This window comes from Neomonachus schauinslandi, chromosome 8, assembly GCF_002201575.2.
Source record: "Neomonachus schauinslandi chromosome 8, ASM220157v2, whole genome shotgun sequence".
NCBI lineage: Eukaryota > Metazoa > Chordata > Mammalia > Carnivora > Phocidae > Neomonachus > Neomonachus schauinslandi.
Genome location: NC_058410.1, coordinates 31,743,441 through 31,757,619, shown reverse-complemented (window position 1 = coordinate 31,757,619; position 14,179 = coordinate 31,743,441). Strand labels below are relative to the sequence as shown.

At 36.4% G+C, this 14,179-nt stretch overlaps 1 protein-coding gene across 2 annotated transcripts in view; it reads right to left on the bottom strand.

The window, feature by feature from the left end:
* MOXD1 (monooxygenase DBH like 1) overlaps window positions 1–14,179 on the bottom strand; it is an 86,467-nt gene that overhangs the window by 50,340 nt on the left and 21,948 nt on the right. For both annotated transcript variants that reach the window (XM_021693269.2, XM_021693270.1), the window contains exons 3-4: window positions 13,045–13,212; window positions 12,840–12,923 (exon numbers count right to left, since the gene is read on the bottom strand). In XM_021693269.2, coding sequence (XP_021548944.1) covers window positions 12,840–12,923; window positions 13,045–13,212 — 252 coding nt within the window. The remainder of the gene's footprint in view (window positions 1–12,839; window positions 12,924–13,044; window positions 13,213–14,179) is intronic.

Sequence of the window (14,179 nt, the reverse complement as noted above, 5' to 3'; positions counted from 1 at the left end):
GAGTAATTTTGCCTTGAAGTCATGAAGTTAAAATGGCTATTATGGGGCACCTGGGTGGCTCAGTCAGTTAAGCATCTGCTTTTGGCTCAGGTCATGATCCCAGGGTCCTGGGATCAAGCCCCACATGGGGCTCCCTGCTCAGTGGGGAGCCTGCTTCTCCCTCTCCCTTTGCCTGCCACTCCCCCTGCTTGTGCTCTCTGTCAAATAAGTAAATAAAATCTTTAAAAAAAATAGCTATTATGGCAAAAATGCCCAATTTTATTTATAAAGATGATTTTAGAAAGTGAAAAAGTTTAATAATTATAATACTGATGACCTAAATCTGAATCCTGGTTTTAGTTACCTAACTGGTTGAGAAAGGCAGCTTTTTTCCACTAGACTTCATTTTCTGCAAAATAAAGTAAAATGTTTTCCAACGATAAGGGATAAAATGTAATGGTTGTGATCTCTTTTCAGGGCATATCATATCACATATGAATTTCATGTGACTATTAATTCAAGCTGAAGAAGAAATAAATCATTCCGTAAAATGTCTTTTGGGGTGCTCTTAAGGCAATATTTTTTCAAATCTTGGGCCATCAGTAAATTCTCTCCAGAGATCTTTATTAGGCTCATGGTCCAATAAAATGAAAAACTAAATGACACAAACTTCTATGAAGAAACTCACATACATTAGATACCTTTCAACTACTAAGAACACGTTACTGACATTGACAAGGGGACGGACTTCCAACAAACTCAACAGTCAAATCACTCTCCAGTGACTACAGCTCTAAGGAAGAACCCCCTCATTTCCACAAGAATTGAAAGGCCATCACTCTCTTCTGAAGAACTGCCTGCAGCTTTTCTTTAAAGAACTAAATAGTTACATGCATACCGTGCAGTTAAGAGGTAGCCTTGGTTCTATTTTGGAGACTATGACGCAACTTGCCAGAGTTTTAACATTAAGTAAAACTGGTAAGTTCAATGTCTGGGGATAAGGCTACACAATGGTATCATTCAAGATAAAAACCAGTGACCCCATTTAGGTACTAAAGGCCACAGACTGCAGTCCCTTTCAGCATTTCACACTAGGGGCTTTGGTGCGATTAAGGCATTCTCTGATCAGAAAATGCAGTTACCCTGACAACAAGTAACTGCAGAGTTTCTGCATTCTAATCTGACATAACTATACAACGGATTTAAACTTTAGCCAGCAGCTGCAAGTTGGCTCTAGCACGTGCAGATAGATGTTGGTTGAAGCATCAAGTGTTCTTTGCCACATGTGGGACCAGATGGAGCTTCCGCACAGACAATTGTATAATATTTGGGAACTCTAACATGGAAGCAAGTCTTACTTTTTAGTCAATGACTACTGCTTTCTGCAAACCTAGAATTCATGTTTTGAGGCTAAACTAGCAAAAGTGCTCATACACATTTATTTTAAAAATACGCCCTCTTCCTGGGGGTGAGGAAGGGGGAGGGAAATATACAAACAGGAAACTTATCAACAATGGGCAAGTTACTTAACTTCCTCCTCTGTAAAATGAGAATAATAATACTACCTACTTCCTAGGTTTTTTCTGACAATTGGTGATCCATGAAATGTACAGTGCTCTCAATAAGTGTTTTCTCATCATCTGATTTTATTTTGGTGCTTAAGCACGTGAACAGAGAGGTTGTGTCCTAGTCATTCTCACCACACTTCCCTACCTCCCTAAGATCCATTTAGTTGTATTTTCCCCAAATTATTCTTTCCATACAGTAGGAGATGGTGCCCAGACCTTCACTCCTTTCTTTCACCTATACCATATACTTTGACAGCAGCGTTCGCTTGCCAGTTTTAGGGTTTCTCTGTTATTCAGGGGTCCATCTCTTCTCCCCATCTGGACTGGCAGGGGGTCCTTGGGGTGAAAGACTACGTCTTATATTGCCTTATATCTGCTAAAAGATATAGTCTTGAGTGCTGTCCAAAGCAGGCGCTCATTAGACACTCATTGATTCTTTGCCGTTGGGAGGGTATTGCAAAGGGATGTATCCCGCTGGTTAAGATATATAGTGTATCAAGTGCACTGAGTTCTGAAACATACCACCAAGGGCCTCTCCTATACTCTCAGGACTTCCTTAAGCCAAGCTAAAAGCCGAGAGTCTATGGGTAGCATTTACGTGATCACCAATTGTTATTTACTTGGTCTTGCCTTTACTTAATATTTAAAGTTCCACATACAACAATTCAGTGAGATTTCAGTGATAACAATATCTCTCTTTATTGGTAATGGAATGCATTTAGAGTCAGCAAGGTTGCCCTTCAGTATATAGTTTCTAAAGTGGGGCCATTACCTTATAAACGTTAATGCATAGAGTTAACTTCGATGTATATATTTCACTAGGTCATAAATCTTTTCCCTTCATAGAAGAAAGTATCCCTTATATCTGAATTAGTTCGTTGAAATTTTATAATGAAAGTCAGCTGTGGTTCCAGGAAACAGCTGGTGTTTTTGCGTCTCTGCATCCACGAAGAAATATGCAATGCATCAAGGAATGGCCTATCTCAAAACCCTAACTGCTTAAATCTTTTTCATGTGCAGACAACTAACAGTGTATTTCGATAGTAGATGTGAGCTATGTGTTCAGCTTTTAGGATATTTGTTGAATAAAACAGTGTATTACTATAAAAATGGCTATTGATGCTACTTAACATGAAGAACATTTTACTAGGTGCTATAAAATAGAACCTAAATACAGTCTTTCTCAGTCTCCTGGGAAGTTTTAATAAATATGAAACAATGATTCCTAATCAAGGAGTTTGTATCAGGATCACTCGGGGAACTTTTCCAAATGATAGCAACAACCACCCACCAACATAAGGGCCTGGGCTCCATTTCTAAAGATTCTATTCAGATGATTCATCCTAGATTATGAATCAAGAAAAATATAATGACTCAATGAAGCAAGATTCAAACATAATGTTTTTGATACGTGAGAGTAATATTTTTCTTTATAAAATAAATATATTATTAAACTTTTATGTGTAGAAACACATTCATTTTAAACACACCAAAAGAGGCTTGATAATTCAAAGAACACAACTACGCAGTCTTTCATAACTTGATTAGGATTATCTAAAACTGACCTCTGATTTACGAGTTTTATAAACTCAAATAGTAGATATCTCATCTATTTAAAGTGAGATTCTACCACATATGCAATGTTTTCCTGCTCATTCCTAAAAGTCCCATTCATGAAAACTAGGGAAAAATTCATTGTTGCATCAAAAAGGAAACAATGGATGATCCTGTTTTGATAAGTATGTAATTTTTTACATTGAAAACAGACACCAAACTAAAATTGGCTAATATATGTTCCTCCGGGAACACACATAAAAACTCTCTTTATTTCGTTTATAACTTTTTAGGACAACCTTTTATTATAGTTTATTTTATAAATGTTATACATGTATCAAGTTTATAAATTTGTAAGTTTCCAGTTTTGTTAATTCCAATATTTAACTAAAGTCCTAGAATTTTAAGGGCTAAAGATCACTTAGAACAACCTCTCAGTTACACAGGTTGATAGTCTTTGAATTGTGTTATTAACATGAATTAATCTCTGGAGACGCCCCATAGCGCAGTGGCATTAACTTCCGCTGACCAATGGTGAGTGCGGGATTAGAACCCGTGCTCTCGCTCTGGCTCTTGGGCCATGCTGAGATGCTAGTACTTCTAGTTCTTTCTCCAATAACATAGCTCTTCTTGGTTTTAGAGAACTCTCCTCTGGGTGTTTTGCCATAAACTGAACTTCCAAATTTAAATGTTATTGTTTCTTCCCACAAGTCCCTTCTCATAGACCGTGACAGTGAAGGGGAATAAAATAGGTCATTACCATTATTTTCACTTCACTCCCAAGAGGACTGTAACTCAGCTTAAACAGAAGGTTATGGTCTTGCTCCCAATGATCCTTATGCTACAAGATGTGTCCCGTAAGATTAGTAGGCTACTCTCTTTTCAATGAAATTTTTTTCCAATTCCTTTCTCCCTAACATCATCTCAGAAATTTAACATTCTGTGCCTTTTTATAGCCATATGCATAAACTTTCACCTAATCATTTTGACTCTAGTCTTATTTAAATGTCTTCCCAAATCACAAGTGATACTTTATATGTGTCATTTCCTGTTAATGAGTATTTCCAAAACTCAAGCATGAAAGAGCAGAGTTCTGTGTGCTCAAATGCCACACAACTATGTCTAAGTCAGCTCCCAGGACCTTTGAACTGGTATCTCTGGAAGGTTCTGATGGAATTTGCTCTTGTAGCCTTTGGTCTCTGCACTGATCCTATAGGATTCAAAATTAGCCTTGGCTCTGAGAAACGGACTCAACGGACCTGTGACTGGATGTAAGCTGTTAAGACATCTCTCACCCAAATGATTTTTCATTGCAGCATATATCAGCTAGAAGGCTTGGGTTAGTAGAATTGTAGAGAGAAAGGTCCACTAATTTTGCTAGGGAGATCTGGGCTTGGTCTTGGCTCTGCATCACAGAATTTGTATAATAGTGTTAAGCAAGTTACTTACGCAGCTATGCCTCAGTGTGCTCATCTGGAAAGTGGTGCTAATTCAACTTACCTTGTGGGAGGCTGTGAAAAATCTAACCAGAAAATGGATTTAAAATACTAAAAAATAGATAAGTGTATTACCCACATACCTCCCTACATTTAAGTAAAAGTCACTCTTATCTACATATTACCATATTTCTTCTTACACCTATTTTGCCATCAATACGTAGAATCCAACATAAATATCTTAGCACAGATTTAGTGCTTTCGATAAAAGCGTTGTTCATTAACTTATTTACCAATTTTTAATAGTCAATAGTTATCAATTAAATGTGCTAATGCTTTTCAGTTTTGTTGTCCAACCTTTTAGACTACTTTAGAAAAATGTACTAGATTGGGAGTAGAGTTAGATGGTTGAAGAGCAACAAAGAAAAATAAATATCTTTTTCTGTCTGTTGAAAATGGTATTATTTAAGGTCACAGAATGGAAGGCTAATGGGTGACCTAAGAATGTGAAAGAAAATTTCCCAGCGGATAGTCACCAGCTGGCTTTTATCCTTACTTAGACATGAACAGGAGGAAATTAGCTTAAATTTCAGTTGGGTTAGAATAATGGAAGCTAAGCTATGAAATCTAATTCCCAGGGAATCTTTTCTTCAAAATAAAATAGAAACTGACTTCCTACCAAGGTTTCAGTGCAGCCCTGATAAGTATGAGAAAGTACTAGATGAAGTCTGAGTCGTCCATCTCTATAATCCCCATCGAGAGGAAAATGAGCAATTATGAGCCTTTTATGCAACAGGTGTTTTCACTTGTATTCATTTCATCTTCACTGGAAATTATTTTCTGTACTTTACAAGCAAAGATGTAAACTCTGAAAGTTAGGCTTGCTCAAGGTCATCAAGCTAATGAAAAGCAGAGTTAGAATACAACTCCAGAGTCTCTACTATGCACTGTACCAAACTGTAAGCTTTGCTCACACAGTGGTACTCTTAATTTCTATCCTTATTTAAAACTGACATTATGTCCAAGATTTAGATTTATTTACTTATTTATTTACTTAGATTCATTTCATTTAGGTTATTTCCAAGATTTAAAGGTATCTGAAATCCAATGTAAATTGGAAATATAGCTAGTATTTATGAGCTATCCAATATATGCCAAAGATAAAAGAACTCCATGAATATTATTTCATTTGATAATTGTAGTTATCATTTGAGGCAAGTACTATTATCTCTATTTACAGATGGGATCTAGGTTTCAAAATACATGCTAGGAGAGCCCAGGCCCAAGGGACTAAAGAAAGGGGCCTTTAAACTGCAAGGGAAGCAGTAGGGTCCTAAGCATTCTTAACCCAGCAAGCCTAGGGATGGTGAGAAGCAAGAGTATCCACAATTTAGACCACAGGGCATCCAAACCCCAGCACATAGTTCTTTTAGGCTTAGCAAGTCATAGATATTTAGAAGTAAAAAGAGCCATTTGAAATCATCGGGTCCAATCCCTTTATCGTACAGACAAGGAATTTGAGGACCAGGGAGAGGTTAAGTACTTTCTCTAAGGTCAGAAAGCTAATTAGTGACAGAGTTAGCAATAAATCACTTCCATGAAAAGACAGGCTTTCAAAGTGAATTCAATTACCTTGTATTCTCAAGTGGCTATTAAGAACACCCAAGTAGCTAGAGAATCTCCAATGTTTCTGTCAAGTAGATGTAACTCAAGAAGATCTAGAAAGGAACTTTGCAACACTGACTAATCTAAGACAGCAATCTTTAAAATGTGCTAATTTGAGTCAACTCATTGTTGTTAGGAGCCAAGTTCTACCCACTTTTTTGTGTACAAAGTTATAATTTCAGCCACAGTAAATGGCCAAGTATTTTCATCTCTTCTAGTGGATGAGAGATATATAAAATTTCAGATACACTGAAATATACATATATATATAAAATTATTTTGGCATTTATAAACTTTGGATGACAAATTCCTAAATAAGAGGATTCTTATGATTTTACAGTATAATTTTTCTAGAAGATAAAGAATTTTCCATTTTGTCAATGGGTGACAAGATGCACAGGTGCCAGGGGTAATACACTGGTATTAAGAATTTAATAACCAAATATAGTGTTGCCAAGTATTTAAAAGGAATGGAAAGTATTTTCACAGAAGACATACTTTGAAAGTTAATTCCTTTCAACATACTAAATAGATATAGCTAAATATCCAAAGATTTACCTTTAGGAGATATGGTTAAATTGGTAAAAAGACAAAGGGAAACATTGGTAAGCCAAAAAAGTTCAAGAAAGTTGGACGTAATTGGGTGAAAATACAACCATTCAGTCAATAGTCAATAGCAAAAACCTGCTAGTCTCCCACCTAATGAAGTGAAACTGAAGGTGAGCACATGAAAAAAGAATGAGAACTAGAGCATATTTGGAAATGCATCCTGAAGACAAACCAAAATGCTATTTCCATCAGGGAAGAAAAATCATCAATGAAAATATATTTTGAAATATCATTTCAGAGGAAAAAAGAAAGAAGATATACTGACAAAGAAGAGATCATTCTAATAGATGTCAAGTCATGTAGTTTGACACTGAAAATTCTTACAATTTACTAAATTTAACCTAGAAGTCTTACACATTTTCAGAAATAGAAATCCTCTTCACACTTGACATTTCCAAATATGTTAATGCTAAAGTTTCCCGTGTGATGGTGTCCTTTCATTTAGAAGAAGGAGGAGGAGAGGAAGAGGAAGGAGGAAGAGGAGGAGAGGAAGAAGAAGAAGTAGAAGGAGTAGGAGGGGGAGGAGGATGGGGAGGAGAGGGGAGGAGGAAAGGAGGAGGAGCAGGAAGAGGAGGAAGGGGAGGAGGAGAGGAGGAAGAAGAAGGAAGAGGAGGAAGAGAAATAAACATAATAGGGAAGCTGACCAGCAATGTTTATTTAACATGGTACATAAACCCAAATGTTCATGCCATGTGTCAAGGACAGGAAATCAATTTGTGAATGACTATTTCATGGCTATACAGTACTCTGGCTTCAAGAACATTTCATGGTCATTCAGTATCAATTATTCTTATATTTTCTTGTCCTAGGAAACATTCCCCCAAATTAAATCATTCAGATTTATGAATGGCACCTATGGAAAAGAACAGCAACATCTAATATCATGTCAAGAAAGATGTTTTGTTCAGTAGCAAGTATAAAGCAGAGCATCTCCCTTCTGCATCTATTGATGAACAAAATGATGATAGTGTTTTGTTTATCTCAACTTTACATTTCTCTACAACAGAAAGTTTTCAAGGTGGCTTCCCTAAATGAAATGAAGGACAATCTGGGTTTTATTTGGAATTCTGACTATTTAGAAAGGGTTGACTGGTTTGGGATCCCTCAGCAACCCAGAAACCAAACAAGATGATTGACAGATTAGCAATTGTGTATTGCTAGTGATCTACATAATTTTATTTAGTTACTTATTTAACAAACACTATGTGCCAGGCATTGTTCTAAATACCTATGATAAATTCCTTTAATTCACTCACCTATTAGGTGAGACCTATTATGCCTATTTTCCAGATGAGAAAACTGAGGCACAAGGAAGTAAATAATTTGCCAGAGGTCACACAAGAAGTAAAGGTAATCCTCTCTTAACACTCAGCAATGGTCAACCTTTTAGCATGACGCTCTTTCCTTTTCTGGGTCTCCTCACCAAACAGCAGTTTTCAGTGAGAAGTCATTCAGACAGCAACATTGAAAAAAAAAATTTAAAAAGGCCTGATAATAGTTGGGTTTGTTAAGAGTTTTCTATGTGTCAGATACTGTGCTAAGTGGTAATAAAAATTTTTTAACTGCTACATAACTTTCAGTCCAAATAATCCCATAAGGAAGGTACCATTAGAATTTAAATGATAAAATGGAGCTGTTGGTGACAAATAACTTTCCCATGGATAAATGACTAATAATGGAATGAAAGCGTCCAGATTTTGCCCATCATAGCACAGAACCCACCTATGAGACCACGAGGCTTACTGCCACCCTATTAAAAAGGTGGGCCTTTAAGGCCAGATGGCTACAGGATGATGAGTCAGCCTGGCTGTTTTTCTTTTTTCTCCTCTTTAACATAATAGGCCATCAACAATTATTTATTAAATCAAATAAGATAGATCATGTTTAAATGGAGGAGTTAGGAGTTCCGTTTATCAATGAGAGAATTCTCTGGCAATAAAAGCTCCAAAAAAACAAAAACAAAAACAAAAAAAGACCCCAAAACCAGTGTGTTAAACCAACTGATAACCCCAGCTTCTAGTAGAGCATATCCAATTGTTACTATCAGGTGATTATGATATCACTATTGACTAAAGAGAGTAGAAAGAATCACTTTCTCCCAAAAATTTAAATTTAAGATAAAGTTACTTATTTGGCAAAGCTTAAATAGGGTCATATTCAAATAGGGCAACATGGGCTGGACAGTGGGTCTCGAGAGTCACAGAGGTGGCCTCACATGAGAAGTGTGGTTTTAATATAAATTACTAAGAGTTTTCTTTGTATAATCTCCTTATCTGTCTTCTAGTGTGATATGCTGTCATCTGACAATACAAATATTTTCAAATCACAATTTTAAACATTTTTCACAAAAATCAAAACACAAATCAATAAATTGGAATCACAAGTGAATTGAAACCACCAATAATTTTTATCACAATCCCATTACTCCTGCAGATGAAATTATTGACCTTTGTTTATTTATACTTTTAGAAATTATTTACCTTTGTTAGTTTATAATTTTAGAAACTATTTACTTTATTTCATATTTTCGGTAGTAAATTACTTTTATCATTACATGATTAAAATTTGAATTAAAATGTAATTAATATTTTTAATTTTCATCATTTACATTAAATATATTCATAAACAGCCACTGATATATTTTATTTATCTGCTTAGTTTTATAGTTATTACAACTACGAAATGTATATTGGGCAGTACTATTAACATTTAAAGTGCAATTACACACTTTTCTTTGTTTGAAATAAGAGTCCAGACAACAAAATTGATTTGTCACAATATTACTGTTATCAATATGTTCTTAAAACTCGCTGCAAATGACACATAATATAATACAATATAAAAGCAATGTTCTTTTTTCTGAGAAAGTACTTTTTGTTTTTTGTATCAGAGAAGAACTGAGGCTTTTTGATCCAGTGATTTGTGGGACACAAAATAAGGAATAAGGACAAGTACCTAGCTCATGGCTTTTCAAAACACAGGAGTCTGTTTTTTTTTTATTTTTTTTGAAAATAGAGCTACCCTATAACCCAGCAATTGCACTACTGGGTATTTACCCCAAAGATACAAATGTAGGGATCCGAAGGGGCACCTGCACCCCAATGTTTATAGCAGCAATGTCCACAATAGCCAAAACACAGGAGTCTTTGATTCTATGAAAAGAAGATATATTTTTCTTAAGTTACTAGAAATCATCTCTGCTAAGGAAAAGAGGATGGAAATTAGGTAATTTCTTATGGTAAGTTTTAGATCTATGAATTCTACTGTAGAAAACATATTAAAATTTTATTGTAAACTGGCATAAGCCGCAAATTAAAACTTTTTTAAGACTGTCTCAAAACATATAAAACCTGAATTATTTTTACAATCTTTATTTTTAAAGTTTTATTTATTTATTTGAGAGAGAGAGAGAAAGAGAGAGAGAGAGCAAGTTGGGGGAGGGGCAGAGGGAGAGAAAGAATCCTCAAGTTGACTCTCCGCTGAGCAGGGAACCGAGGCAGGGCTTGATCCCAGGAACCTGAGATCATGACCTGAGCCGAAATCAGTCGCTTAACCAACTGAGCCATCCAGGTGCCCCTATTTTTATAACCTAAATATTTTGCATTTATTTTCTAAGTAAAGCTTTCTCTTCTCTGGTTTTTTCCTCTTTAACATTTTATTTTTAAGTAATCTCTACACCGAACGTGGGGCTTGAACTCACAACCCAGAGATCAAGAGTCACATGCTCTACAGACTCAGCCAGCCAGGTACCCCTTCTCTTTTTGTATATTATCCTACTTAGGTTCATTTCTGAGTAACATGTTTCATAATACTTAACGACTTTTAAAACATTTTAGGGTTTAACAACAAGCTCAGGAATCTGTTCTATAAGTGGTATTCTTAAGCAATAATAGAATTTTAAATTCCAGCCACCACCCCTCTCCTTTGCAGCACCCAAATTTTGTATAACCACACCTGTCTCCCTCAAATCCCCTCTTGCTAGGAGTAAAGAACTTTCATCGTTTAATAGAACTCCAAATACTTAATACACGCCCACATATCTGACTATTACTATGATAAGCATGCAATGGAAAATTCTTAGATAGGATACCAAGTAAATGTCCTACATAGAGAGTTAGGACATATACTGACTCCCCTTAAGAGCAAATATTTTTTTTCATTTGACTTAATTATTAACATTAATAACAATGAAGAATAAAAATGCATTGATGTAAGTGGTTAAGGACATCATATCCTATCAATTAACATTTGCTGAAAAATGAACCAGGGACCCATTTTGTGAAACATTCGCTTTCATTTCTGACTCTGTAGTTTTTTACATTTGTCCCGTAAGCTGAGTTCCCATTAAATTTACTGTAAATGACACACAGTACTACATGACACATAGCATATATAAATACACCATTCACTTCCCTGATAAAGGCTTTTCACTGGCATAAGGGAAGGCCTTAGGCATGGTATTAAGGCACATGCGAGAAACAGAAAATAACATTGCACAGAGATAAGTGGTTCATTCGAAGTCTCATTGTTGGTAAGTCTTCTGATTACAGAAATACTCTACAAATATTTAGAACTACTTAATAATTCAATAAACATTCCCTCAAACTGTTCCTCTTGTCTGTGTAAGTAGTTATGAACCGTGTGTGTGAATAAAAGGCAGCTCTGTGCCTCTGGACAAATATATTAGAGATTAACAAATTTAAGTCACTTTATAGAATGTACTCAGTGTTTCCATCTCTGCCAAAATGTTTTGAGGTTAGTAGGGAGAGTGTTATGATGCACCACCTTTTACAGACGAAGAAGCCAGGGCATTACCCCAGAGCTACTTACCTGAGAGCACGTAGTTAGCTCAAGAGACAACCTGTGAGTCGATCTATGTACTTCCTTCGGGATTCTAGTATCTACAAGTTTGCTCCTTTCTCACATCCACACTGCTTTGTTAAATAGTCTGGGGGCTGACAAAACGCTGATGACGTCGGCCTTCTGAATGTTTAGAGTACTTGTATGCATGATTGCATTCTTATTCTTTCCTGTGTCTAGGATACTTTTCCTACATTCTTACTATAGGTTCTTTGAATGCATGGATTATATATTCAGCCTCTGTGGAACTACCAAACAGTTTCTAGCACAGAGCCAAGCACACGTAATTCCTTAAAAATACTTGTTCATTCACTAACTAGATGCAAAAGTTTTGGGACACTATTCCTGGTAGAGGTGGGAGGGAATTATAGGCCACAGGCAAACAGGGCTTCTTTCTTACCCAATTCTGAATTTTTTAATTCTGTGGGAATCCACTAATCTTCCTGTTTTCCTATTTTCAAAAAATCACTATAAAAATGTTTTTTTGACAACATCCAATATTTACAATGAAGCAGACATTTTCAAACAATAGTGGTGGGGAATGTAATCTTCCTGTATATAATTTATTGATATGCAAATGTATTATTTAAATGGCAACTCCAGCAATTCCAACTCTACAGTGTTGCCTAAGAAATAACTAGTGTTGGGGCGCCTGGGTGGCTCACCTGGTTAAGAGCCTGACTTGATTTTGGCTCAGGTCATGATCTCAGGGTCGAGAGACTGAGCCTGCCGTCAGGCTCTCCATCGAGCATGGAGTTGGCTTGAGATTCTTCTCCCCTCCCTTTCCCTCCCCGCTGCTCCTCCCTGCCCCACGCTGTGTGCACATGCACGCATGCGTGCTCTCTTTCTCTCTCTAAAATAAATAAATAAAATCTTTTTTAAAAAAGAAAAAAGAAATAACTAGCAGTGTTCAAATGTATCCCAAAACTTTTACCTTAAAAAGTAAAATTAGGAGACAAAAACCAAAAATCCTAGCTATAATCCAAGATTTCTCTCTAAATTCAGTGACTCCTAAGATAGGGTGTGAGTCAGATAAGCCAGTTCTTTGTTCTTGAAATAACTTTCACATACTTGAAAATCATTTCTATTCTTTTAGTCATTTTCATTTTAATAACAATTTTTCCTCCATTCATACACATTAAATTTAGCCTGTGAGTGAGTCACATACCTTTATTACATGATGCTTTTCCTGGAACACAGGGATCTTAAACATTTGGCACCAATAGGTCGTACCCTTGTTTGGGATGGGGACCTGTCTTAATAAAAAGGGGAGGGGGACAGAAAGTCACACGTTTAAACAGCATGTAAGTAAAAACTCTCACATGCTTTCAAGAAACCCACCCTTCCAATCATAAAAACCTGAAAAAACTTACGTCCTGATTCACCAGGTCAAAGTATGGTATGGCTGTAGACAACACGGTGGTTTTCTCAGGGTTCAACAGCCGTAGACTCTTAGTGCCACGATTGGAGTCATGGTACTTGGGGCCGGCTTCGCCCACATCTTCATGATGGTAAGCCCAGATCACTCTCACAGTGCTCTCCTGGTGATCAGACAGGGGCATCATTATGTCTCATGAGAGCACCATCCTTACCACTGAGCTGAATTTAGAGAACTCTACTGAAAGCCGGATAGAGACGTGAAGAAAAGAGAATAATGACATTTGGAGCCCTCAGTATGGTCTCTAGCATTAATTGTGTCAATTTTATTAAATCATTAAGTATCCAAATAGACACGTTTCTTTTTGGAAGAGACGATCTCTTTTAGCATGCAAGATTATGTCTTCCAAGAGAGAGCAAAGAGCAACGGACCCGGTGGTTATGCTTTCGTGCACATGGCAGCAGTAAATCATTGTCACGCTAGGTCTGCAAACTAGCAACTCATAGTTACCAAGCAAATATTCTTGTTAAGACGCAAGGATTCTAGAAAATTAAAACCTGTTTTAATGCTATGCAACATTTTAGGGAAAAAAAAATAAGCAGAATGAAAATTAAAATGACTTTCCGGGTCAGCACCTTTACGTTCATAATAGATTTTTCCCAAGCACTAGCCCAGTGACGTGTATGAATTGACAGAAAGTGCAAACACAGGAGGAATTTCTGATTTGGGGTTTATTATCCTAGAATCTAGCTTCAGTCATTTATGAATCCTCGGAATTTCCAAGGGACTAGGGTATCCCAACTAGGGAAAGTACTGTCAGGTGAAATTGGTTTCCATTTAGGAAGCAAGAGAGATTGCCCAAGGGATGCTGGAGCAGGGGGAGGGCTTGCTGAGTTATAAAGAAGTTGTTCAGTCCTCCCACAGATCAAGGTGTCTGCCAGATCTTTGTAATAAGAACTTTGAAAATAAATAATAAAGCAAAAGCTATTTACTTTAAAAGCTATATTCTTTCTTAATAAGTCAAATGACTATAATTATTTTTCCAACTAAAGTATAATTGCACTGTATATTACATAAAAGGTGATCCATGTCTTTGCATGTGTTTTTTTCCTTCCTCTTTCACTCTTTAT